At 41.5% G+C, this 27,896-nt stretch overlaps 1 protein-coding gene across 4 annotated transcripts in view; it reads left to right on the top strand.

The window, feature by feature from the left end:
• The window catches only part of DAAM2 (dishevelled associated activator of morphogenesis 2), a 208,746-nt gene that overhangs the window by 70,948 nt on the left and 109,902 nt on the right, over positions 1-27,896 (top strand). For all 4 annotated transcript variants that reach the window (XM_069800362.1, XM_069800363.1, XM_069800361.1 and 1 more), the window contains one exon: positions 10,327-10,529. In XM_069800362.1, coding sequence (XP_069656463.1) covers positions 10,356-10,529 — 174 coding nt within the window. In that variant the 5' untranslated portion in view covers positions 10,327-10,355. The remainder of the gene's footprint in view (positions 1-10,326; positions 10,530-27,896) is intronic.

Here is a 27,896-nt window from a genome sequence, read left to right as displayed (position 1 = left end):
GTTTCAAGCATTGCCAGGCACCACTGTAGTGTGGTGGACCCTTTGCTTGTAATATGACTGACGGGGGGGGGCGGTGGGTATAAAATTAAAACATGGGGATTCAGTAGTGCTAGTGCCATTTTCATCTCATATTTATGGATCCAACAGTGAATAGTTAAAAATTAGTGACAGGCTAGCAGTTTGCATGCAAATTGTTGGGTTACATATAATGTATTCCTGCTTGGATTTGCCATCCAGGCGAAATACGTAGTTGGTCTTGATGTTTCGGAGCTTCTGACATTTTGCAATTCCCGCTTATTTTTCTGGGAGGTAGGTGCAAAGCGTTGTGCGAAAATGGAGAGTGCTTCCTTGTTCAGATGGGCTTCTGGGAGGGGGGAGGGTCAAGTGCTGCTGCTACTTCTTGTTACTTGAAGATTTTGGTCCTGGTTGGCTGTATCTTCTCTACAGCAAGTAGAAAATGGGGATAACAGCAATTTCAGCCTTTTTTGCAGTGGGAGATATTCTTGCATAATATGTATTCATCTTATAAGAGTCCCTGCCTGACCAGGGCAGCAGAGTCAAGACCTGAACTTGTTGTAGGAGGCAATGTATGATTGTTTACTGTCTTTATTTCTATGTATCCCATCCATAGATTTAAAATATAAGATGCAAGAAAAATTAATGATTTAAGTAAGTTTTAAACATGCTTCCAAAGGGTAAGACAAAACAAAGAGCAGCAGGTGATGATTTGGATAAAACCCTGTACAATCCATCAAATAAATCAGTGCTGGACAGAACTAGAGACAAGAAGTAGTGATATTGGTACATGTTCTGCAAAGACATAAATCACTGGATATAATAATAATAATGTTTGCAGCCCTAAGGGGATAAAGAAGATGTTCCTTCTCTAATAGAGGGTAAACTTCTGTTCTATCTGTATACAATGAGCCTTCTTTTTGAATCATGTCTAAGGACTATGTACCCAGATCAAGTGGCTGTTTAGAAGCAGGGTTGGTTTTTTTGCTGGGTGGTTTTTTGTTTGTTTTTTTTTCCTGTAGTGTGCAGCTGTAGCGGGGAGCTGAGGGAATTTTATACTGCAGTCTGGTTTTCTGTGGAGTGTGCTTAAATCTTTGCGAACAAGATGCAAGTAGCTTGGGCTCAGAAGCTGAAATAACTTGCTGTATCTTCAGGCAGGCTATTGACTTGCTGTAGATACTTAGAAGTCCAGAGATGACTACCCAAATATTCGCTGTATGTAGCTTCTCTGCAGTTTTCTTTGGGTATCTAAGCGTACATTTAAGCAAATGACCCATCCCTGGGGAAGAACAGTGTGCTGGTCTGTTATAGTTCTAGGAATCTTCTCTACATATACTTCAGTATTTAAACTTTTCTTCATATTGAACAGTAAAGGGCCTTGACGTGGACATGACCTCTTGCTATGAGAATCCAGGAGACTGGAACTACCTAACAGTAGCCTGGAGAAGGCAGTAGAATAGAGTTGGTAGCAATTGGCATAGGCACCACACCCTTGTGTACCATATGCTCTAGACCACATGGATATGCATCACTTTATAGAGAATATCCTCACATTTGGATATTTTAGGGGGGTTCTCCCTGTCCCTCCTTTTACTGCACTCTTTCCAACATACTGCTGATGGCAAAAAGCTCCCACTGACCATGCGAGGAAGGTGGCTGGTTTTAGGTAGCGCTTTCTTTTCAGACCCTCATAATTCATCACTACCTGTGTCACTCAGAGCATCAGCTCTGTGGAATTTGACCTAAATATAGATGAAGCCTTGTTCACCCTAATGCCATGGAACACTAAACAGCCCCCAAACCTAAAGCAGTAAGTCACGGCTCTGAAATGAGCTTTCAGTGTTGGTGTAAAGTCTCCTCCTGTAAATATTACAGCAGCCAGAAAATATATTTTATCTGGATGCCGCTTAAAAATACACACAGAAAACAACCCAAAATCCTTGAGCAGAACTCTTTCCAAATATCCATTCTTCATGAAGACACGTTAGGTTAAAAGTTCAACAGTTTCACCAAGCTATTGGCTTGGAGTTCAAACCTACTTGCGTAATGTTGAGGTTTCAGGGCATTGAACCCAGAGTATCCCTTGTGAGAATGTTGAACAAAAATAAAAATGCTGGAATAAAATGCTGTATATGACCTTTTCTTAACTTCATTTTCTAGAGTGGATTTATTTTTGGTGCCAAATGGACAACTCTGGAATCTGAGTAGCTTAAAAAAGAGGTATATAAAATCAATGACAGTTTGACCCTGTCTGTGCCTTGACCTATGGAAACCATCTCTACGATGGAGAGAGCTTCAAAATCCTAAGACCTGTTCCCTTTGTGATGCATCTACTGACTGTTTCTTCCATTTAGTGAATTACTAAAGAAGCCTTTTAACTATAATCCCCATCAGTGGCTTTTCAGTATATGGAACTGAACTGAGTACCACCATCTTTATTATTTACAGGTTTGCAGTGACATGTAGAAATATACTGTACTTTGGCTGGGGCACTAAGTAGGAAAGTGGCAGATCTGCAGCACAGAACCTGGCTTTCCCAGGTGGCATTGATGAACACTAGTTTTGAAGAGATTCGGTGCCATCCACAAAAAACATGCAAAAGTCCAAATGTTGTCTGTGTTGGGTTTTCCCCCCAGTTATACCCATTTGCTATAAAGACTGAGTTGCTTTTTCCAATGAGAGAACTTCAGGAAAATTTTACCAGTGCAGGTAATTGATTTGCTTGTCAATAGTGAAGGCAGCACTTGTACACCTACATCCGTGGCTAGTTTCCAGTGCTTATAATGAAGGCATATTTCCAGTCAAGTTGAGCTTTAATGTCCTGTAGTGGCCCTGAAGGCAGTGTTAGAATGGAAATCAATTTTTGTATGCTGTGATGACATCGGACAACAGATGAAACATTCTTCTACTAATTGTCTGAATAAGAAAACAGCATTTCACATGGAAATGAGCTGGAGTTTGGGAAGATGTAATTGGACCTTTACTGTTTGTTTTTCTTGGAGCACACTGGCAGTTCTTACAGGTTATTTCTCTCTCAGCAGAGGCACTCTAATGCCCTCAGCTGCTTATTTTGTCTGGAAAATTCAGGCACCCAGGATAACGATGACAACAGCAGCAACATTTTGACTCCCAAATCCCTTGGCAAAATAGTTACATCATGTCTGGAAATAATTGGGCAATGACAGAATGGAAAAATTATAATGACTCAAACAAGACAGGGACACTTTTAGTAATGGGGTTTTGTGTGTTCATTCTTATGAATGTGGCAGGTCTTAGTGCTACTGGGAAACTCTGGATTCACATCCCTTGTAACTAAACCCCACTCTTCCCAATAGAAATATTGCAGAGATTTCAAGTCCCTAGACCAAGCTTTAGTGCTAATCTGCCTACCAGTATTTCTGGTCTTTTGGCATAGAGGGTTGAGTGGGACAGCTTGTTTTGCAGATCACTCTATCCTTGGCTTTTTTCTTGAGGTGATCAAAGACTTGGCTCTGGCATGTGGATGTCTCATTCTTGGGAGCTGGTCTTATGGATAGAACTGAGAGACATTACTGATTAGGGCCAGTTTCAGACCAATGACATTAAAGGGATTTCATACTGTAAGACCTGTAAAAGGCATGGGAGTTCATCTTCCTGTAGAGGAAAATAGTCTTCTGCGTTGGAACTGAAGGAGCATTGTGCTAGTTCTGAATGTCAAAGTGTATGTCTGCTTGACTGATGTCATCATGATCTATTTCATCTTCAGTCTATGAATACTGATATTGAATAAAAGCTTCATCTCACACTCCAGCTTCCAAGGCACTCTATCCTGTTAAATGTTTCAGATGTTACTGAAACTACAGTGCTGCAACACTAGAAAACTTGGAAGTAATAACAGGAAGGGGGCAAGGAAAGAAAGATAAGACTGTAGACTACTGCACTCAAACCAGAAAGGTTGCTTATATTTAGGGGGCATGCAGTCTCGTTGGATCCACCACCATGGTGGTTTGAATTGTTGGCAAGCTTGCCTAAGTGTGGAATTTATAAATTAGAATGGGAACCTGTGGTATAATAAGCACTAAGCAAAATGTATTCCTGCCTCCAAAGTTGCTGTTTAGTAGGACATCTCTGCCTCCCCTCTTAGACAAATATCTTGTGTGCTTAGACAGTGAGGAGATGAAGGACATATGTATTCTGGATAAACTCTTAAGTTGTGAATTTTACTTGTTTTGTGTGCAATTTAAGCTGTGGCGGTCACATTGCCACTCAGAAATGTTACAGATGTGCAGATTTACTTGCATCTAAGTGAGATGCAAGATTATAATTAAGACTTAGCTTTTGGTGTCTAGGAAGACAGATTAGTTTTCACCTTGCAAATTTTTGTGTGCAGAGTTATACTAAACTAATACATTTGTAAAAATAAAATAACTTCTTAGCAGGCAAAAGAATGAATGGATTGTTCGGTCAGCTCAGTCAGGTATAGAAAATTATTAATCTGCACTTGATTATAAGGTGGGAAAAAAGGTGTAAAGAAATAACAAATGATTACTAGCTAGATTTATGATACTGACTGTAGCTGATTTGTTGTTTGGTCTGACTGTTCTTTTAAAATTGTTTTTCTGTGAATACAATTTGGATAAATAAATGGATTTGGAGGAACATGAGAAACCTGCTGGTATCTTTTTTCTGTTTTCTTTTGGTGTTCGGTTTTTGGTTTTGTTTGGTTTTTTGTTTTGAGGGGAGTTTTTTCCCCTCATTCCCAGGGGAAGACAGAGAAAGTGTTGCAAATTAATGTTTCAGAAGGGAAAGGCCTCTTAGAGTTCTTCAGCTTTTTTTAGTGTCAATAAGCTGGTATCAGGTGAGAGGTATTGGATTTGTGGACATTAACAGACTAACATTAGTGGTCATTAGTCATCCAGCGCATCCTGAGCATCCTTAAAGTATTAACAATAAACAGATTTTTGACAGACACATTGCATTAAGTAGGTTCATGGATATAGTTACACCTGAGAGTCTTCAAATAGCCCTTGCCTTTTCTCTTATCTCAGGACATATTTCCTAGGCAAATAAATGAAAAAAAACCCTAAAAATTAAAAATTAAATAAAGTATTAATAATATATAATACTATGTATGTAGCAGGAGACAATTTTTAGGTCTATGGAATGCTTTGAAATTCTCAACCATCTCAGTTTTGATGGGATGGTGTGTAAAACAGACCAGAGCTGAGTGCCTGGGCTGGCTTGCGAAGTCCTTATAGATCTGCATCTCAAGTCCCTTGAGATCTGCATCCTTGTTTTGATGTGTTCTGGGAGGGAAAACCCATGAACTGGCTTCAAAATGCACACTGAATTTTGAGCTGAGCTTTATCCTCTGGTGGAACTGTTAAGTGTGGGCCATGGCTCGCCGGGACTGAGTGGCCATCGCTGCACAAGGCCTCACTTGTTTTTCAGGATTTTCTTTCCTATGATCTGTTGATCCAGTTTGGGTCTGATGCCTTCTTTTCCAACATAGTAGGCAGGTGCACTCTTCAGGAAGGACCACCCTCCTTCCGGAAAGAAAGGTTTTAACTTTGTGGATTTTTGTTGCTGTTTTGCTCCCTGGAGCCCAGGAAATTCCTTACTATAGTGACAAATCCAAACCACAGGATTTGGGTTACTACTGTAGATGGAACAAATGGATTGCTTGCCTGCTCCCTTTCCCCATCCCCCATGCTGCAATTGCCTTACATTGCATCTGACATCTGTCAGGTTATGTGTGACATACATGGAAAATTTCCATGGTAATTGGAACATGCTGTGAAGCTCATAGTTTCACCATCTGTGTACTGGAGAAGCAACATGGTCCAGGGAACTGAGCATAGTGTCAGTATGGAGCTCTTTAGCTTTACCCAATATATATATTTTGACAATTTTGTGCATGGTGTTTATTATCTCCATTTCATCATCGGTAAGTGATGATGAAGGTAGCTATTATAATACCACGAACTTCTGGTGGTTTTATTATTTAATAGTTGAATAACAGAGATTTAACTTGAATTTAGGGGTGGGGAGTGATTTGGCTTATGTTCCAAACCATCCAAATTCAGGTTTCTTTCTACCTCTGTGATAATACATCACATTTATATGTTTTATCCTGCCATAGAGAAAGATACAGATTTACAGGGAGATGGAAGTGATTTACTTTATTTTCCTCTCCTGTTAACATAAACCAGTGTGGACAGTGATTCTGCATCATACTTTTAGTCCCATGCTTCCCACTCACGTGAGAGCTGTGGGTACATCCACTGCCATTGTGTGTCTGTTGATGATCAGTGGAGATTCAGCTCTGGAAGTGAGCGTATCAGTGTTTTCCATTAATGCTTCCTTATTTTGCAGGACCTCAAGTGTTTAGCTAACCCACAGAGTTCTCTCTCTTTCTTCTGTTTTTCCAAAGGTGATGATACAAAAGTAATTTTCTCTATTTTAGTTACAGTTGTGCTTTGGCTGTTCACTGTGGTGAGGGACAGGACAGTGAGGTCAAAACTATGATAATCAGCTTTCTTGCACAGGAGAGCTGCTGGCATAGCAGTTGTTTCAGGCGTCTTACTCTTTGTGGAATGTTGCTTATTTAGGATATGTTTGCATGAAAATGACAATTTCTGGATGAGAATGAAGAAAAGAGTGAGACTGAAGAAACAATTTAGAACCTGCAATTGAAAGAGGATTCTAGTGTGCAGTTAGCATGGATCCCATCCCATGTGGCTAAACCTTCTGATAAGACTTGGAAAAATTGCATTAGCTTAATTATGTTTGGTCACTGGGCCAAATGGTTCAGAAATGAATACGTACGCCCTGTCAGAGGGAGAGGACGTTGTTGTAATTAGACCTTGGGCAAAGCTCCAGACTGTGACTCCTGACCTGAGCTGAACCACAGATGGGGCTGGGAAGCAGGAGGAGGATTGCTGTAAGGAATGGGTGTGTGGTTAGCTGTTGAAATGATGGCAACTTTTTTGTGTTGTGCAAAAGGGTAAAACAGTACAACTGAGAAGAGCTGTGGAAAGGAGTTATGTGTAATAGTGGGATTCTCTCCAGAGAGAGATTTCCCATTGATTCTCACTGGAGGTATATATAGAAACAGATAATTGCACGTTTCATTTTACAATCACTTTCCTTGCAAGAAGTTGAAAGGCAATGGAGCTTTTATTAGAGTAAAAAAACCCACCTTTTGTTATTTTCATAAATTTTTGTGACAGCTTTGTTATCCATTACCACTCAGAAAAATGAAAGATGTTATTTTCTTCATTTTCTTTGTTGCCTTCCCCCACCCCCCACCCCATCCTTTGGAAGCACGTTTTACCCAGATTTGGTTCTTGACAAAGAAAAAGCAAATGAGAGAGAAAGAAAAGGAAAAAATTATTAATTTGGAAGCTATTAGAAAATGTTTATTTTGTTTAAAACTATGTCCACCAACAAAAATCAAGGAGTTGTAATTAGTACTTAAATAGCATAAACAGTGCAACTTAAGTAAATGCCCCTCAGCATCCTGTGACTGGCAGGCTTAATCTTAAGAAAGACTGTGTTCCCACTTAGAAACATCATTCAGTGATTCAATTCTAAAATACCTGTGCTGGATTCCTTTCTAGCTGTCCTTAATTGTTCTTATTTTAAAAGCATCTAGACACCTAACCTATCTACAGTTACAGTGTTGTAACAATAAACAAGTGCCATTGTACCCCTCTGTGTCAGTATGAATTTCCTGCATGCTGCTTATAGATGGACTTGGAAAATGCAGTGTTATAAGTTGTGCAATGGAATGATGCTTTTTGAAAGTGAGGCAAAACAAGGTTACTGTTCATGTAAGCTTTGCATGCTTTTGCAGAGTGATAAAAGCTGAGTAGCTTTGCTGAGTTTCTCAAGTATGGATCCCAAGGAACAAATGTCAATTTTGTGACAACACCACAGGAACAAGCACTAGCTTGTGTATTTTTCAGCATTATGGATGAAGGCCTGGAGACTGACCATTTATCTCAGGTGAACCTGCTGAAGATGAAAGCTGAGTTATGAAATGTCGACAACCTGTGGTGCCCTGACCAGGGCAGTACTTACCCTGTAGAAAATGTTGACCTTCACATCCATTCACGTAGTACTCACTTTCTGTTAAGGTACCTCTTTTGGAGGAGTGCTTACCAAAGTCTTGACCTGAGCTCATAAAGGAAGATATTATGGTCCTATCACTTCAATGACTCAGCCAATTTTTCCAAGGAGGATTCATTGCCCGTGCCCCAGAGAATGCTGGCCCTTTGATGGTTGGTTAGGAAGCCTCTAGACAGTGGGCCAGAACTTGGTTACAACTGAATTGATGCAATGGTAGTTATATTGTATGTAAATCAGGTTTGTCTCATTGATTTGAGTTCCTTTCAAAACAAAGTTTTGTCAAACTAATGGATTCTGACCTCATTCATGACCAGATGACCATAAAGGACGTTGCGCTCAGAGTAGTCCCTGAGAAGACAGTCTGTGGTGGACAAGTTCAACTTCTTCTGAGGCTCTCTTGTTAAATCTTTTAAGAACTGAATCTCTTAAGTCTCCACCACTGAGAGGAAACAGAAGTTGCCATGTACATCATTGTGCTAGATTTGAGGGCATTTTGGGTTTTGCTGATTGAACCAGTGTCAGAGACTGGTTCCAGGGTTAAGCTGACCTTTGGCATCTCCTAGTGAGAATCCAATGTTCTTCTAAATGTGCTTTTGAAGCCAGCATCACCCTGCCCTAGTGAATCCTGCTGAGACATACCACCCCTTGCAGAGTTGACATGGAGAGCAAGGGAAAGTGAGCATGCCAGAAGACAGTGCTTGGTACCAGCTCACTTTACTTTCAGCTGCATGAGAGTTGCAGCTGATGTCCCTCGAGTGCATAAGGGAAGGTGCTAGATAAATTAATCCCAGCACAAAGTAGGGCAGGTGATTCCTGCCAAGCACGTCGTGCCACAGGGATGGATGTCTGGGTAGTTTGGGGTTTTTTTGTTGTTGTTTGTCACTTGGTTTTTTTCTTAAGGAAGCATGCCAATTTCTGCACAAAAAGTCCCTGGAGAGCTTCTGGCTGTGTGAAATACATTAAGTCCCACTACGCAACTGCTGCCCTAAAGGTGCTTTTCCTAGCACAGCTACTTAGTCTCTATGACAGCTCAAAGCAGCCTTGTTCTGGTAAGCAAACAGACCAAAGCATTGTGGGGCAGGTTCAGGCGGCAGCTCCTCTGATGACAAAGGTCAGCTGTGTTGCTGCTGATAGAACATCCAGCATCCTGTGGTTCGGTTCACCTGCTACCTCCCTCCCAGCTCCCCTGCCCTGTGCCCAGGGAGCTAGGGTTCACAACAGGCTTTATTTACTCTCTAAGGATATGGCTTATTCTGCAGATTAAGTGAAAAAGTGAAGTCCTTAAAAAATGTAACACAAATTAGCCTCTGAGCTGTCAAACAACAAGTTCCTTAAAAGGGCAAACTATGCAGCTCTCTGTGGACTGCACAGATCCCTCCTTTCAAACTGCTGGCAGAAGACTTCCTGTTTGGATGGGCCGCTCACAAATGGTGTTGTGTGGTGAAATCAGTCACTTCCCAGCTCCTCCTTCAGGCCTCCTTTTGCCTCCCTTTACCCTCCTGATACCAAAGACTCAGGACTATGTCACGTCAAGATGGGATCTGGCAGCTGAAATGTAAATCTGAAAGCATGCATTAGCACTGTGCAATTTCTCCCCTGAATACATAAAGCAGCCCAAACTAGCTATGTGTGTTTGAAAACAGGATAGACGAAATGGTCCTACTGCGATAGTCCTGGCCATAAAGGGATAAGTGAGTGTTTGGTGGTCTGGCTCCAGAGTGGTGGAAAATTGATTTCTGCTTCACTGTTTCATTGTTCATTTTATTTTGACCAAATGGGATACCTTTGGAGGATTCTTCCATTTATTGTGGGTAAGTTCTCCAGTATATGCTTTTTGCTTCTGATACTTTGGTTCCTTTACTATAGTAGTGAGGGAAAGGCCAATACTGGTATTCAATGGTAGCATTCAGCCTTGGCTACTGACCATTACTGATAAATCTACCTGCAGGGAATCCCACACTGAGTTTGTGAAACCTTTTCAGAAACTTTGGGAGAAGTGATTCTACACTGCCATACAAGAACATGTTAATACCATATTAAAGCTTAGCTACCTTGTCTAACTTGAGTGTTTATTTTGTCCTTTTGTGTCTCAGATCCTTCTGTCCTCTTCCAGCTGTTACACCAGTGATAACCGAGATCCAAGAGTCTTGTTTATCATTTAATCTCTGTTGGTTTTTGTTTTGTTTTTCCTTCCTGCAGAACATGATCAGAAGATAGCATCATACACCATGATCATGGCCCCCCGGAAGAGGAATCGTCATGCATTGGGGTTTCTTTGTTGTTTTGGGGGTAGTGACCTCCCTGAAATCAACCTCAAGGACAATAACCCCCTCCAGTTCCTTGAGTTTTCTGTCCCGATCCCACCAGCAGAAGAGCTCAATGCCAGATTCTCTGAACTTGTGGTAAGTTTCTGTTGGCAGATTGATATATTTTAGCGGGTGGGTGAACTCCTTCCTTGAAAGGTGGAGTAAAAGGTCTTAAGGGACTTATTAGGGATAGGAAAAAAACTTCGGTTGAAGATTTTATTTTTCATTCTTTTATGACCAATTACTTGGTGGGAGAAAGGTGGTAAATAACAGGACGGATGACAGTGGCACTGGGTATAACTGCAACAAAATTCTTAAATATGCTTATTTATTCTCACAGCACTATGCAATTCTCCAGGTGTAGGATTGGACATATTAGAAGGAACCTCATAAGTTCTCTAGAGAACGAATCCCTGACAGTCAATTTCTTGTTAACAACTTTGGGATAAAATCTGCTGTATAATATAGTACAGTGGGAAATCTTAGGGTTTGAGGGTCTATAAAATAAGGTCTATACTGTTCGGCTGATCAGTAACATACTGCCGGTGAGCTATAAGAATCAGGTGACCATGCTAATTATTCTTCATCAGCTAGCTGCCTTTGAACCATGAAATGGTGCTGTTGCAGCAACAGACATAAACCGGAAGGGAAGCAGTTATTTCAGATGAACTTTGTCTTTTGCTTTTGTGGTAAATGTTGTGGATTCCAGTAGCAGGCACTTGCTATTCATGCCTGTCATCAAATGACTTGGCTGTCTTTGCCCTCTTGTTCAGCCTGCATGAAAAACACAGGCAGAGGTCATAGGGCTGTGCTGTTTTCCAGTCTGCGTTGTAAAGGTTATGCCCATTTGATGCAGTTGATTAGCTATCTCATTACCACTGAGATCGGAGGTTATGTAAGGTATCTGTAAATGTATATATGCCTGAGTGGTGCTACTGAGATGAGGAAGAGAACAGAAAATATTGGATCTTAGAATTAATTAGAGGAATTTGCCCATTATCCTTCTACATTACACTTATAACATTAGCCCAGTATGTTCTTGTCCATTACTATGGCTTCAAAGTGCTATAGCAATGAAAATAACCATATAATTTGGGTATGCAAGTGGAGGTTAACATACAGGCAACTATAGTACATCATACCAAACATAGAGACAGCTATAGTTTATGAGATCAGTGGTCTGACAACCTAGCCCAGGCTCCTATTTCAAGATGGAGTCCAAAGCAGATGCCTAGGGAAGAATATAAGATGTGGCCATAGAGTGGTTTTTTCCAAGATACTCTCCAATCCTCCAACAATTTTCAGCTCAAGGACTTCCTAAGCTAAAGTTGGTTTCTGTGTACATAGTAAATTGGTATGGATTTCTTTTCCATTTCTTTCTGTTTCCACCTTCCCTAGCACCCAAGACAATTTTTTAGCATTTACAGCATTCTATGGCAGGGGTGTGAGAAGGAAAGAATAGGGTGTGCAGGAGAAGAGAGTCTACTTGCTTCTGACTAAGTAGCAGATGAGGAATCTCCTTTCAGGGAGATATCTCACAAAATCCTGGTCTATACTTAAGTCAGTTTGCCTTTTATGTGAGACTACTTGAACTCCTCTCAGAAAGTGCAGCTGACTGACTGTGGAGAATTCTGCTTGGTGACAGGTATCTCTGAGTAAGAGTGTAATCTGTACTCTGCTCTGGTGTCAATTTATTTCTGGATGCTGTTTAAGTATTGGTTTTCACATGCAAAACTTTAATTGCTGTATCAAAGTTCACCTCTCTCCAATACCAAGATCCATTGAAGCATTCAATCCAGCCTTCCTGAAGGCATCACCAACGAATGTGCTTTGCTCCTAAACTTGGCTTGTTAAAACTTGAACTTGTTTACGTTTGGGTCATAGTGAAAGACCTGTTTCAGTTGCTGCTGGGCTATTGCTTACTGAGAAGGGTATCTGTTTCTATGAGTTGTTTGAGAGTTTGTGGTGGTATTAAGGGTGCTTTTAGCTTTGTTTTATGCCTGGCAAATACCAGTGTTCCATGTGCTTGTGGCAAAACAGCTCACAGCTGCCTTATGGAAGTCTATTAAACAGTATAATTTATAATGTTTTCAGTGCAAAGTTTAATGACAAGTATACATGATCATCTGTAAAAATTTTTGGCCCCAGAAGTTTGTGAGTTGTTGGTCTATGCAATAACTTATTAAATGTCCTGACAGCCTGTAATATAGATTTCAAACAAATGAAGCCATTGAAATGAAAATAGATCATATTCATGTTCTTATATTTAATGATAGTACCCTAGCCATCATTATATGACAAGTGAGCTGGGAGAGAAAAGTGCTATTTTTCAGAAGCTTAATGGTGTATGTTGCACAGTTTTATAAAGCACTCAGATAGGATGGCGATGCACGTCTATAGGAGTTCCTGGGGAGGCAGGTAACATGAGAGCAGTAAGGGCTTTTTGAGTGAGAGAACCTGGGCTAGAAACTGGGCTGGCAGAATGCAGAATTTGCCTGGAAGGGCTAGTTTGTCCACAGGTCTGGATTAATGCACATTCTACGAGACGCTAAAATAGAACAGGCTACATCTGTATCGACAGCTCAGATGAGTTTTTAATTGGATTAGAAAGATCCAGTCTGTAAATGCACCAGTGTAAATCAGCGACCTGGAAGTGCCTGAGAGGGCTCTCTGCTATGTACTAGCCTCCCCGCTGCTTATCTGTTAGGGTCTAGTCTGGGTGCACTTGTGCTATATAAAAAACAGATTTGAGTGTAAAGCCTTTTGACCCAAATCCCCAAGTGAAATGATGGCACCAACATCATCTGAGATCTGTAGTGAGAAGAGCATTTGTGTTAGCTCCCTGAAGTAGGCCCAGGGGGTATAGCCTTATCTTGCCATCTGCTCTACAAAGGGTATAATGAAACATTGGTGTGCTTGAATGAATTTTTAAAAGCCTTATTTTTCCCCTTGTCGCACTTAAAATCTGGGTCATTTTCCCACACAAGAGTTAATGACAAGAATAGCTAAGCCTAGCTGTGCTGGAAAAGCCTCCCTTGTGATTAATTTTCCAGTCCAGTAAACATTCAGTATGTGTCTACCTGCCTTTCTGAGGAAAATGGACATTTTGAGGGCCAGAAGCATGTCTTCTCTTGTTCTTGTTGTCCTCAAATTAATATCATGAAAAGTGAATTTGGAGATGTACATTTTGCAAGAGGAGAAATTAGGAATGTGTTGGGATCCTTTATTTGTGATGGAGCCACAAGACCCTTCCAGAGTTTGCAAACTTGCTCGTGTAGACTCCAGGCTGAGGCAAATATGCATGTATGGGATGCTCTTTTGGGGGAATACACCCAGACCAACCAACTGAGTAACAGCAGTTGCCTAACTGGACTCTGACCAAGGCAGTGGTTTTCAAAAGACAAGCTGATGCTGATTTCAGCTGAAATGTCTGCTCCTGACGCCGCTCAACCAGAAAAATAGTTCTACAATAAATCCCAGGCTTTTGTGTTACTTGAAGCTGGATGCTGTGTTTAGACCTTGTATCCTCAATTAGAAAATTAAAACATAAAGGGTTACTCCTGACATGGGCCAAATTCAGTCTTGATTTATTTCATTGGAAACATGTGCAGAGAGTAGGTCTGAATGAAGACTATGGCTCAGGGTGATTTCGTCTGATTTTGTTTAGGCTAAGACAGGAGAACTAGCTTTCAGGCTGTCTGCTGGCAGTAATTGCCTTGGGACTAATGCAGTGGTAACAGTACAGATAAGTCCTCATCAGAAGTCTAAATGCACAAGACACAAAGCAAACAAAAATACTTGTGACCAGAAGCTTTGCCCTTCAAAGGACCACTTTCATTCACCCATCTGAGAGAGGGCAGAACAGCTGGTTTTAGTATCTCTCCCTCAATGAACAGGCAAGGAAGAGAAGCTCTAGAGAACAGGGTGTGTGGGGTGGTCCTGTACCTCACAAATTGTAAAACTGGCCCTACCTGACCATCAAGGCTGTTCTAGCCAGCATCACTTCTGCATTTTTCCTGTCTCTCTTCTCATCTGGCACTATGTATATGACCATGTAGTAAAGTGCTGCTGCAGTTGGTGGTCTATTGGCGGGTGCCAAGCTGGTTTTGTGCCCGCTGGCAAAATAGGTTGTGCTAAGCACATGTGTTTTTCCTTGTACAGATTTATTGACTGAACAGGAGTTGCAGAAGAATCTGGAACAACTATTGCAAGGCAAGGGAAAATAATTTTTTTCATGAAACAGCCTCTCCATGTCCTTGTTCGTATTTGTTAGCAGCGGTGTGTTCTTGTCACAGTGGATTCTGATTCCTTTTCCTCAGAGTCCTGGACTCTTCTTGTTGGTTAAGGGTGGTGTGCTGCTTGACACTAAAGATTTTGCCATCTAGATCTCTCTTACACCAGCAACCTGATCTCAGATGTGAACTCAGACCATCCCAAGAAGGGTAACTTAAATGCTGGCAATTCAGGGAAAGCAGAAAAATGTAAAGAATGCTAGCACAGAGCGAAGAGCAGTGTAAAGAGTTTGTGCTTCTGTTGTTTCTCTTTTTGTTTCTTTTGTTAGTGGCTCTGTTGAGATTGTCATGCTATTTGAGAAGGTGGAGTTCAAGACTGTCTATTTTAGGATGGAAGGTCCTTGGGGAAGAAGTGGAGCTGTCTTTTGAGTTGCCATTTTCAAAGTTGATCATATTATTACAGCTTCCAAGCTTGAATGATAATATCCTTGTCTGAGTTACCTGCACCACATTAGATTCTTATACTGGGAAAGATTTGAGAAATGCTTACTGTTAGTAAGCCTTAGTCTTGGCTGCCTTTGAAGCATTCTGCTATTTAGGTCAGGTGGGACATTGACTGGATTCTCCTGTCATGGTTTGTTTCTCTTACATTGCATTCGAACCTGTTTCTTTTTTAGTTTTGGTTTAGTTTTTTCCTTTTTCTTCTTTTTTTCTCAGAGTCCCTAAATAAGGGATTTTGTTGACTTTATAGATTTACAAAAGCTTTTTACTGATATTTACTATTTACCATCATCCCAGGCTTTTCCAGAACAGAACTTTAGACCTTATGGCACCAAAAGTACCTATTAAGTTACATCATGTACAGTTGAGGAGCAGCATAAATACTTATGAACTCTGTGTATTTGAAAACTTCAGAATTATCCAGCATCTCTTTTGGCCTGTCTCTATGCTTCTTCTCATCCATTGAAATGACAGCTCCATATGAGGTCCCACCATTCTTTAATTGCCAAAAGAGGTAGGCTGCTGCTTGCATGAGGCAACATACACTTTTCTTTTTCTTCCTCTCTCTGAAGAGATCTAGTTTTCTGACCCTACTGTGAAATCCCAGCTTTTGTTGTAGAGAAGATGCATGTGGAACTACTATGTGTTCCTGAACAATGAGGCCACTGGAAATCAAAAACGTATTTTCCCTTGTAGTATTGTCTGAGTGCAATGAAATGAAGATGGAACCAGGTGCTGAATCAAGGGCTCTGTCCTTCCCTCAGAATCAAGCACCTTCAGTGTGTTCATCCCATGCTGGGAATGATGATTGAAACTTTAACTTTGTTTTTTGTCTGCAGTGCTCTGTAACACCAACCACAAGAACATGGAACTATGTCCCTTCCTGAAATAACCCTAAATTCAATTCTTAGTCTCTCGCCTTTTCACCTCTGATCTCATAATATTTAGTAGTGGATTTCACAGCATCACAGTTGGCTCAATTTCTGAATTAAAGATGAGCTAGCCCAGGTATCTAGCTGGAAGGAATGGCAGTGACTATGACCGTAAAGAGAAGAGAGAAAATGAGGATCTTGTGAATTCTTTCTCCTTCAGTCTCTTTGGAATAAAAGCTGTACAGAGGAACTCCCATGAAGGTGAAAAATATGAGGAGGAATGTGGCAGGAGAGTCCAAGCAGCACAGGCAGCAACTTGGTAACCTCTGAATGCTCTGATGGTTTCTGTAACTGTGACTAGAACTTTTAATGCCTTGTGCCACCTGAGGAAGGAGGATATCTAGAGCAAGATGCCTGCTGCTTTACTGTAGCTTTTGCTCTTGCCTTTTTTCTCTGTCCTCTCCCGCCACATAGGTCTCGTGTTTTTTTCTGCCCATTTAGCTAATCCCTTCGTAAGTAAATCAGTGTCTTTATCTTGTCCTGAAACAGAACTATGGAATTAGTGTGATATTTGCTGATCTCACATGTTTTGCTGTGGTCTCTTCATTTCTCAACCCTCCAGGCTAGTAGTTGCCAGCACTTTAGTGCCAGAATACTGAAGAATGTGAAAGGAGCTGGTTAGTGTGCTCTGAGCACATGAACTATCCATGTGACTGGTATCTTTGCTAGTTCTCTCAGGATAGAGACAAAGAAACAGTGGGGTCACCAGGGACACATTTCTAGTAGCATTGGATGAAGTGATCAATAACAGAAAGTTTGGGAAAACTCTGCTCTTTGCTTACTCTGTGACATCTCTCCACATCTGTTCCTTCTCTACCTTCACAGAGAATAAAATTCAGTGATTATAGTCTGTCTTCCCAGAGTAGAGGAAGTTAAGGAGAAAAGAAAGAAGATAGAGCTTTATGTTGAGAGAGATTAAGGTACGGCATGGAAGTATCTGAGAATTCATTTATTTATTTCGTCAGAGGCAGCAAAACAATTTCTGAGCAAGGCATCAATTTGGCACACACTGGATAACACACCTTCATCAAGAGCCATAGGGAGATGAAATCCAAACCTAAATAACTGTAGTAGTGGTTCCCACTGCAAACAGGTGATTTGGAAGTAGCAAGTTTCCTTCATGCTTAGTTCTCCCCTGCAGTCTGTTTAATTTAATGAATACAACATAAACCTCAGATGAAGACTAGGCTTCATGATATTGAATAAGTAGTCCCATATATCACCAGTCCTACTCAAGTTTACCGAGTCCTTACTGTGGCAAAGAGCCCCTCTTTGGCTCTGCAACCTGCAACAGTATTTATGGGGTAAAAAGTACAAGAAATGCCTCCGTTGTGGGCTTTCATGTGGGTATATGTCAATATATGTAGGCACAAGAGGGCATCAGCTGTGTTTCTCTGTGTTTGTTGATGGGCCTGGAGAGCAAAGTTCTCTATTTCCTCCCCAGCTCCCTTGTAATACTTCTGGGGACAGATAAATGGTGTTGCCCATTCTGTCTCTTGGCTCCCAGTGTGGAGCAGCACCTTCCCAGAAAAGTATGTCTGAACCTTATTTAGTCCTTTATTTCTCACTGAAAGTTTGCGGCTTAGAAAGACATGCATTTTAGGTCCTCACTTCAAACCCCAAACATGTGTCATGTATATTGATAACAGTAGTTAATCACATTTAAATTCAGGCATATTCACAAGATTTGAATATTTTCCATTCAAATTATTAGTCTTTTGAGTCATTCTATCCTCTTGCTGGATTCTTCTGAATACAGGGATTTAATTTCTGTGTCACTTTGCCTGCATGTAAATCGTAGTTTCAGACTACACCTCTGACAGGCCTGTGGCTTTGAGTTGTTGATCAATGCAGATTTCTCCACAACCATAATTTAAAATTGCCTCTATGCTCTTTTGCCCATAAGAGGAAGTTCTTTTATTCCCTGTGCCCATCCCCTTTGTGCTTTTCTGTAATGAATGGTCGTACCTAATCAGTCAGGAAGGTTGTGTAGTGCCAAATGCAATCAAGATCTGGAGAGGTCTCACTCCAGCAAACTAGGAGGCTTTGCTGGCCCTGGCTCACTGGAGACTACCCACCCCAATTATTATTTCCTTTCTTGCACTTAATGAGAATGCACCAGTGGAGGCTGTAAGAAAATACTGATGATGAGACTAAGCTGGATTTTTCATGATCAGAGGCTCATATCCGGTAAGAAGGCTTAGCATCACCATCTGAGTAGAAGACACTGTCTCTGAAGGCAGAAAAAAGCAAAGCTTTGAGGCAGCAGATTACTTTCCTCGCTGATGGGGACCAGGCCACGAAAACTTTCCTTTCTCTTGGGTTAGTTTATAGTTCCCAGATTAACATTTTTCATGTGCTCAGAAGCACTGGTGTTCTATTATAGTAATGGCAAAAGTACTGCATAGTTTAAGATTTCTGAAGCAATTGGGGGACTGAGGCTTGGGAGGCAAAAGCTTTTCATGGTATCATAGTCTGTCTAGATATGCACAGATGTTCCTTTATGTTCAGCACAGTTCTTCAGTCCAAGTTTGTACATACCCAGGATACCCTTTTTCTTTTTAATTATCCATATCCAGGATACCTTTTTTCTTTTTCTTCTTGCTCTTCAAAGAGAGATTTTTCATAATGTCTGTTCTGCTTTATGCATGTCCCATGTGCAATACATGTGTACAACTCCCTGATTTTAATGCACATACCACTACAAGCAGCTTTCTATAGTTACTCAAGTCCCAATACATAAGAGGTATTACCTTTTAGGCTTCCTGGCAGAGACAGCTCCCCCCTTCAGACACTCACCTACATATGAAGTCCTGTGATAGGGACAGGCTTGCAGCACTGAGTGCAGAACCATCACTTTCTCTCTCTAGGGTCCCTTCCAGTAGGTGCAGCTGGTTGGCAGCTCCCAGCTCCCTGACGAGCTGCGTAAGAAGCAGCAGTCACTACGCTGCAAATGTGTGAGACCCAGATGCTGTGAGAGGAGCATGAGATGGGAGCCAGGTCTCATACTCCATGTCTGAGAATCAATAGGGGTGTGTAAACAAATGTAAATCCAGACCCAGGCTTATGTGCTAGATTTCGGGTGTGAAGAAGCTGGGGGTATTACCAGAGTACCTGTGTAGTTATAAGGCTTTTGTGCAGGGATACACTGTTTTGTAGATCTTGATGCTTTACTATAAAACTTACAGACAGATAGTTATCTGATGTAAAGCAGTTCAGTTCCACTGAAGACAGTAGTGGAGTTATATCATTCTATGTTGCCTGAAATTTGACCTATGTGGTATTTTCTGTGTCTGTAGTGATTGTTGGCTTCTGGATATCCCAAACAGAGCATACTGGCTGCCTTTCAGGAAGATGGGGAAAGTTGTGGTCATGGCTGGAATACCTGAAGGGAATGTTTGAGTGTGTTCTGAGTATGATTTCCTTAACAGTAGACATGAAACACCTGAAAGACACCTACTTACTGGACATGTCTTTAACAGGGTAATCCTGATGTTCCCTGACTGAGGAAATGCATGTAGTCCATCTAGGGCATAAGAGAAGTACTGGATTTTGGAAGCACAGCAGATATGTAGCTTGGGATGCAAAAAGAGAGGAAAGAACAGATCCTGCCACTAGAGAATGGATGTGCTAAGATGTCAATCTTGTGTCTTGCCTCTATTGAAAGCTTGGAAGCTGTCATGATATCCTATCCCCTAAACCACAGATAGCATAGATATGCTTACTGTTCAGAAATCTTGTGTCCACATGTTTCTAGTACCTTATCAGCTGATTTGATAACTTGTTTTGGCATAGCTGCAAGTGTTAGGCAGCATTACATAAAAAGAAAAAAAAATGTAAAGCTCTACTGTGGCCTTTTTCTGTAGTAGGACATCATTAATATTTGAATGTTTTTTGTGTTCTGTTATGGTTATAATGAAAAGTCAGGAACTTTCTGGATTGAGTCTGAAGGCTGCTGAAGTGATAAACCACTGAGATGATATTGATAGTAGGAGTCATACTTGCTAGCTGGAAGGATCAAATTAATTTATCTTTATTTCAACTTTCCAGGGCCTTTCCAGATCCACTTGAATGCATACAGAGTAGAAAATTTCCTACCTTCCTCCTAGAATTGAACCAGCATTCTCCTATAGTTCCTGCCACTTTGATGCTCACTGACTTAGAGTAAGAGGCTCTGCCCTCTCCAGTAGAAATAGAGCCAGCAGCAGCAGTACAGGGATGTCTTATTGCTCCACTGCTTTGAAATGGATTCTCTGAGTATGATTCCTGCTTTTCTGCTATTTCTATCCTTTCTTTACTTCTTGTTAGTGTCATATATTGTTCAGAGCTGTATTAGATAACTTAGAAATCTATTAGGACCTTATTTCTCACGTGCTAGAGAGGATATTTGAATCTAGACTTGGTCTGCTGAGGAGAGGTGGGAGACTGTTATGAATCAGGTCAGAAAGGTAATTTGGGATGAGAGGGTGCCACCTGGAGATGCACCTGGGAGAAATGGCAGAGGGAAGTACTACATCATGCAAAGAGCATGATGGCCAGATTGTAACTAGACAGAAGATTGCAATAAGGAGGGACAAAGTTTTCCAAAGCATTGAAGAAAAAGACACAACAAAAGAATTAGCTGTGGTGCTGAAGGGAGAGCAAAGATAGGTTGCAAAGATGGAGGTGACATGGGCTGAATGCTAGGCCAAGATGATCTTTTGACTGTGCTTTTGGAGAGAAAGAGCTTGCATGTTGATGAAGGGAGGTTGAATGACAGAAGTCTGTTTCTTCTGCAGCTCATAGAAGAAGGGCCAGATCTGAGATGTTGTAGGAGGTATGATTTGTCATTCAGCCTGATCTGAGCACAAAAGGGGGAGCCAGGTCCCTGTGATGATGAAGACCTCATAAAAGTTATAACAAAATAGCAATGTAAACTTAACCACCTGAAGCTGGGGAAGCAGTGAAATTTTCCAGTGAGGAGGGAAGGTTGTGAAAGAGGATGGGATGCAAGTGTTTTGCAGGATAGGAGTTATCCCTATGGAGGTGAAGTGTAGCTGGGGTTTAGGAGGAACTGTTGACAAAATAAGATAATTGAATGGAGAAGTAGTTAACAATCATGAAGAATCATCTGTTTAATGTGTGCACTCAAATTAGTTTCTGTATTTGCTCATGTAGTAGTAAATTATATCAGATATAATTATTGCTCAGATAGTGTATCATACAGCCTGAAGAAGAATGGGGGAAACGGGCTTATAATTATGTCGTGCCTCTGTGTCCTTCTATTGTGTCTTCAAACAGTGCTCAACATTGTTTATCATTTAGGCAACCTGTTAAGGTAACCTAGGATGGCTCTTCCAGTGTTGGAGGGAAATGGCCTTTTCTTGTCATTTGCCTGGGCTGCAAGACTACAAAGTGGGGAGCACAAGGTGCCACAGGTCAGGCTGGTGGATGGTACCTTTTTAGGGTACAAGGTTTTCAGGTCAGCAGTTTCCTGGCACCTTCCTCCACACTGGGCAAAAGGCAGCTTTTGGTGTCACTAAATACAGGAATTGTCCTTCTGCTCATCCCATCAGCACTGGGTGGGAGCAGCACATGGCAGGCAAGTGTCAGAAAGTGCTTCTTCTGTCACTCATCACACTGGGCTGCCTCCACAGCTGCTCTGTCTTTGGCATGTTTTGTCCGGAGGAAGTACAGACAGATGCCTTCCACCTGGCACTGAAACACCATTAATCCAGAGCTTTTAATGCTAGGTACCTCGTTTTCTGTAAATGAAAAAGTCTGCAAGCTTGCTGGGAGGAAAACATTTCAAGAACATTATGTCTTTTTCCTAGCTACCTCTGCAAGCTTATACAACTCATTTCATGCATTTGTGAGTTTGCTTCGCTAGTGTGAAACGGGGAATAGTAATGCTGCTTAAACCAGTTTTAGTACAGAATTGTAGCCAGATTGAAAAGGTGCTGAAAAGATGCAACACATGTAGGTTATAGGCAGTACAGGAGTCTTCCAGTGGCAGAATGTATTGTATTTGAAGATCTTGGGAGCAAATCTCTACTACTGCCTCCTGATACAAGACTCTACAGCCTTCCTGGGCAGACTCTCCTTTCTTTCACATGTGGACCCAGCGCTGAATGCAAAAGGGCCCTAGTCAACATCTGTATATTCTATGCACTTCTATATTAAAAACACTTAAGGGTTTCTTTTCATTTTGCAGTTTCCCATTATTTGTTGATCACATAAAGGGACAGGCTGCCCAGACTAATAACACAAACACCTTTTGAAAATAATTTAGCAGCATGCACAACAATGTTATGCAATAGTTTACTAGGTGGAGGTTTGAAGAATAACTTCTCCAAAGGAAATTATAAGGGGAAAGCAGAATGCAGTTTCCTAGTTTGGAAGGTGTCCAGGGAGATCCCTGAGTCATCAAAAATCCATTGGGATTGCTTTAGTGGCTGTGTTTCAGCATTACATCTTGTATAGAGAGCAACAGCTGGATGAGTTTGTCGGTCAGTGTAAAGTTGTTGGCTTCTACATTAACAAAGCAAGAGAACTTTTGGATTACAGATGCTTAACCAGATAGTAAATGCAATTACAATTTGTTGTTAGGAGATGAGTTCGTTCTGCAAGGCAAATGCTCATCCTTCTCTTATTCCTTTTGCTGTATTTTGTGAAAGTTTCTGGTAATTTCTTTCTCAGAATTATTTAGAGAAAAACATCATGGCTGGTGTTTTCTTAAGCCCAGTGATGTCAGTGCAGTAGTTGCTGTGTGATTATTAGAATACTTGAGCAATGAGACAGGACAGGGTGTGAGTGAATAACCAACTGTACTGTCATGCCTTCAATTCAGTGTTTGACTATGGAAATACTCAGTCTATGTGAGCGAATAGCATTGTGGAATTGCCCTCCATCTCACCCCAGAGGAGATAACAGAAGCTTCATATGTGGGTGTTCTTCTAGCTGGTCTTGACTGATTAGTAGTAAATACAGCTCATCTCCATTTATTGAAGTAGAAGTTAACAATTAGTGAAAAGGGGACTGATAGACTGCTCAGTCTATCTAGGTCTGAAATCTGTGCTGTAGACTGTAGAACAAGCCTGTGTTATAGGCTGTCTAGCCAAGAGATTTAGTCTCTGTTACAATTTAAAGCAGGCAATTTGATTAATATTTTGCACTGGTGTAAATCCAGAGTAAGTCCAATCAGTTTAATGGAGTTAGGGACACTTTGATCTCTGGTTTGCACTACCAAATCTGGAACAATAATTCAGAGAGCAAGAGAAGAACTAAAGCGAGCTTCTGGTTTCACTTCTATCTGTGTAAACCTGAACTCATGCCAGAAATTACGTTGATTTATTGGAGTTCCTTTGAGTCTACCCTGCATATAAGTTTGAGCATGTGTGTCTGAGCTGCACAACCAAAGCTCGATAAGAAGTTAATTTTGCTCATTAAATTCTGAACGGACCTCTCAGTTCCTCCTGCCCTTTTACGTAATATTTTATCAGAGATTTAAAGGTCAGCCAAGCTCTGACTTACCCTTGTTTTCCTCCATAGGGGCATATGGCAAATAGGATGCACACAAGAGGAAAAAGCTGGGAGGAGAGGAGTAGGTGGCACTGACGCCCCTGGAAATTTAGCCTGCCTTTGGCAGAGGGCCACAGCAGCAATTCCCAGCCCACATTTTGACGGTTAAGCCAGCAGGACTGTGTTTGGGCAGGAAGCGATCACAGAGGTGTGTGCTTGTGTGTTTTGGCACAGTCCAAGCTGTGAATTGCTCTAGCCTAGGAACCTCCTCTGAACTCACTAGTATTAAAACTGAACAGAGGAGACTTTGTAGGGAGGGAGAAGGTGGGGGAGGCCGGAAAGGTAGCAGTTTAGAAGGCAGTTTCCTAATAACCTTTCCCACACTTACCTTCCCATACCGGGTCTCACCTAAAGGACCTTGACATGAAAAACAAACCCTGACACAGGGAGCAGGAAGGGATGGGGAAATGAGGGGAGGAGAAGGAAATGAAATGAGGGGTGGGGAATGGGCACTGTGTTGAAACAGCAGATTTTATTGATATTCCATGTTATAGACAGTGATGCTAGAAGCTCTGTTTGAGAGAGATATTTGATATACTGTGTATAATCAGAATGTAGAGGTAAATATGGTACTTGCCCTAGAGGACTTGCAACCTGTCACAGTGAAAAGATGTATCAAGCAGAGGTTTAATGGCTTCAGTTCTGTTTGGTGTTTTCATTTAATTGACTGGATAGTGGAATACAGAGCATACCTATTAATTTGCAGGTGTCACTAGACTGTAAACACTGTGGATATGTTAAAAGATAAGCTTAAAAGACGATGGAGAAATTGTGTGAAAAAGGATGGGATTCAATGGGGACAGTTAAAGCATTCTCTTTTAGAAGCAAGTCTGGTAATTGAGGATGGGAAGCAGCCAGGTGGGTACACTTCTTCAGAAGAAACCAAGTATTATCATACATCATGACTGAACATAAGTCATGCAGGTTTTGAGGGGTTTTATTAAAAAAACAAAAAAGAAGTCATTGTCTTTGTGAAATATGTAACCAGGAATGCAGTCTGGAAGATGCATGAAGTACTCTTTGCACTCAGCATTGGTAAGGTCTCAGCTGGAACATCGTTCCCACTTTTGAACAGTGCACTTCAAGAAAGATGTACTTTGACTGGGGAGAGCCCGGAAATCAATTAGATGAGGAATGAGAAGTCCAGAGGACATGACCTCTAAAAGAAAGACTGAAAGAGCTGGGCTTGTTTAGTCTCAAGAAAGATGACTGAGGAGGGACATTACAACAGCATTTAATAGGCTTGAAAACTTATCAAGAGGAAAGAAAAATCCACTCAACATGTCTGTGGTTGATAGGGCCGGAAGTAATAGGCTTAAATTGCAGCAGCAGGGATTTAGATTAGACATGAGCTTGCCTATTCAGTTTTCATCCCCATCCCTCTCCTTGGGCTCATTCCAATTCACTGACATGGACATGCAGCCCACCGTAACAGAAAAAGCAGTGATGGTAGTCAACTGTTTTCATTATTGTCTGCATATGCCGACCCATATCCATGGAACGTCCCTCTTGCTCTACCCATATTGTAGCCCTGCATGTGAGAATGCGTATCTAAGTCATGATCTCTCTCTCTCTAAACATCTGTGTGTATTGTTGCATAAACAGGTACTGGTTTTCCTCATTCTTTCTCTTTCTATTTGGCCCAGGAGATTGTTGTCTCACGCATGCAGTTTGCCTGTGAAGGGCAGGAAAATGAATGGCAGATGCTGCTTCTAGTGGCTTGCGAAAGGGGACTGCCATGATAGGCCTTGCTGGTTACAGGTGCTTGTATGCTGTCAAGTCACAGAGAGCTTTGAGGAGTAGGAGGGAGACAGGATTTAGCTCTTCTTCAGGAAGCAAAGAAGCAATTAACCAATGATTAAGGAAGGGAAAAAGGAAGCAGTGTAGTGGGGGCTGTGTTTGGGGGTGGCTGAGTGCGATGTTAATTGACTTTCTGTGAGATAAATTTCTCTGCCAAAAAGCAGTGCCTTTAATGGGTGAAAGTCTTACTTTGCTGCTGAGCCTTAAGAATGAGTAACTTCTGTGTTGGCAGGGTAGAAGAGAAACACATCTTCCAGTATGTAAACATCAGGTGCTTTCTGTCTTGTATTGTTATGACCGAGAATCAAGAGATTTCAGCCCCTAGTACTGAAAGGGTTTTAAAGCAGCAACTTTTTGAAAAAGCAAGAGGGAAAAAGAGTATAATGGGAATCACAGCTGTTTGTTTGTGTGCTTTTCTGCTTTACAGTCAGATCTGTGGCAGTAGTCAAAATGTAAATATTGCTTCCTATGCCAGCAGGCTGCGTGAGCAACTCATGTGCACAGTGGTTTCATCGTGCACTGATGTAATGATAAGACATTGTAGGTATGGGCAGATGTTATGTTGTTATGTATGTCTTATGTATATAGTTCTTGTGTATGTAAGGTGCGAGTAGCATACGTAACTGCATATAAACATACTATGTGTATGCAAATGCATGGAAACCCAATATTTTGCAGTAATCCACCTAATTCTTATCAATTGGGAAAATGATCAAAATGTTACTCCCCAGCCTCATATGGTATGTTATCTCTGTGTGCTTTATAAAGGCTGCTTGTAATATCAGGGATTAGGATGAGATGGAAGAGTGTGAGGGGAGGGAAGAGTTGATTTTGGGGGTTATTTTGCTTTTTCTTTGTGGGTTATCAGTGGACTTGGGACATATATCAGGTGCCCAAGTGGGAACTTTTAACCAATGTGCTGCATCTGGAGATGTGCTAGCTGTGCGGGTGGTAGTGCTGTTGCCTGTTGAAAGAACATCTGCCATGAACTTTTGCTGTGGGTACAGCCATGTAGTTGTGCCAGGCACAGCCTGAGAAGGTAGGGATGGGAACTGGTTGTTGTCTAGAGGAGGAGGTTCTGTTTCACTCCTCTCAATGCCTGCCTCAATCACACGCCAGTGTTTGCAGTTGCATATTAGGTAAAGCCTGTGAAATGTTTCTCTTTTTTAGGGAGCTTTGCTGAGCAGTACTTTTTTTGCACTGCTCATTGCTCCAGTTTGTACATGAGTGTAGGCAGTTTGTGCAGTTGAATCAACCTCATTCACTGACAGTTCCGACAGGCAGTCTTTAGAATGCTTTATCGACCTCAGTGTTGGAAATGTGCACTCTTCCAGCAGGCTGCCTCTTACATGTCAGCCTGGTGAGCTGGATTGAACAAAGCAATGGAAGGAGAACTGTAGGGGAACAATCCTATACTGTCCCCTGGAGGTGGACACAGTGATTAAACAGGGAAGGTTTATCTCTTCTACTTGAAGGAGTTATGAGCTCCTTGCAAAGAGACTGAGATCTGAAGAAGATTGATTTTTTTATTCACTTACTGCAGTTGTCTCTGAAGCAGCTTTTTTGGACAACTGCCTCTGGACCTGTGATGAGAGTGTCTCCGCTCTTCCCTGACCTCCCTCCCTGGTGGACAGAGGCACAGCTCAAATGTGAGCCACCAGACTAACCTATTTGCCAACAGAAGCTGGCATAGGCAGCATGAACTGAAAAATAAATGTTCCTGTAACTGTTGTTAATGTGAATGTGTAGCTTTCAGGCCATATAAGTCACATCTTAGCAATGTAGTCCTACTCAGTTCACTTGCTAAAGCTATAACAGTTATGCTGGATTGGATTCTCTGTTGCAAAGGCTTGTAGTGTGCTGCTGACAACCTCCTCCGTGGTCTCCTTCCCCTGCTTCCCCTTCCTCCACAGTGCCAGACATGTCAGTGCTATTTATCTCACATCAGCTTGAGTTGTACTTCAGCATTGATTAACCCACCATCAACTATTCCCTCAAAGTGATTGCACATGAACATCAACCTTCTCTGGGGCCTGCCAGTGGATGCTGGATGGGATCCCATGGTGTGTCATAATCACTGTTTACTTTGAACAAGATTTAAATAAATTCATCCAGGGCATAAGGCCATCAGCTGTGCTATGCCACTTGGGAGCATCAGTGGAACTGGAACAGAGCCCTTTTAGGGACATGGTGACAGGCATCTATATAAATTACCTTGGGGAACCTGCAGCAACAGGTATCATACTCTACAGGGAATTTATTATACTGGCAACAGTGTATTATACTTCATTTTGTAACTTGGGTGAGTTTGATGCTGTTAAGAGACTGAGAGAGAATGATTGATGAGGTGGATGAGGAAGGTGTGTGCAAGAGAAAGGAAAAAAGAAGGAATGGGGATGTGAACAGGAAGCAAGATAAGAGTGGTGAATTTAACTAAA

The sequence above is a fragment of the Haliaeetus albicilla genome, chromosome 13 (assembly GCF_947461875.1).
Source record: "Haliaeetus albicilla chromosome 13, bHalAlb1.1, whole genome shotgun sequence".
NCBI lineage: Eukaryota > Metazoa > Chordata > Aves > Accipitriformes > Accipitridae > Haliaeetus > Haliaeetus albicilla.
The sequence above is the reverse complement of the archived record's forward strand: the minus strand, read 5'-3'. Positions and strand labels throughout refer to the sequence as shown.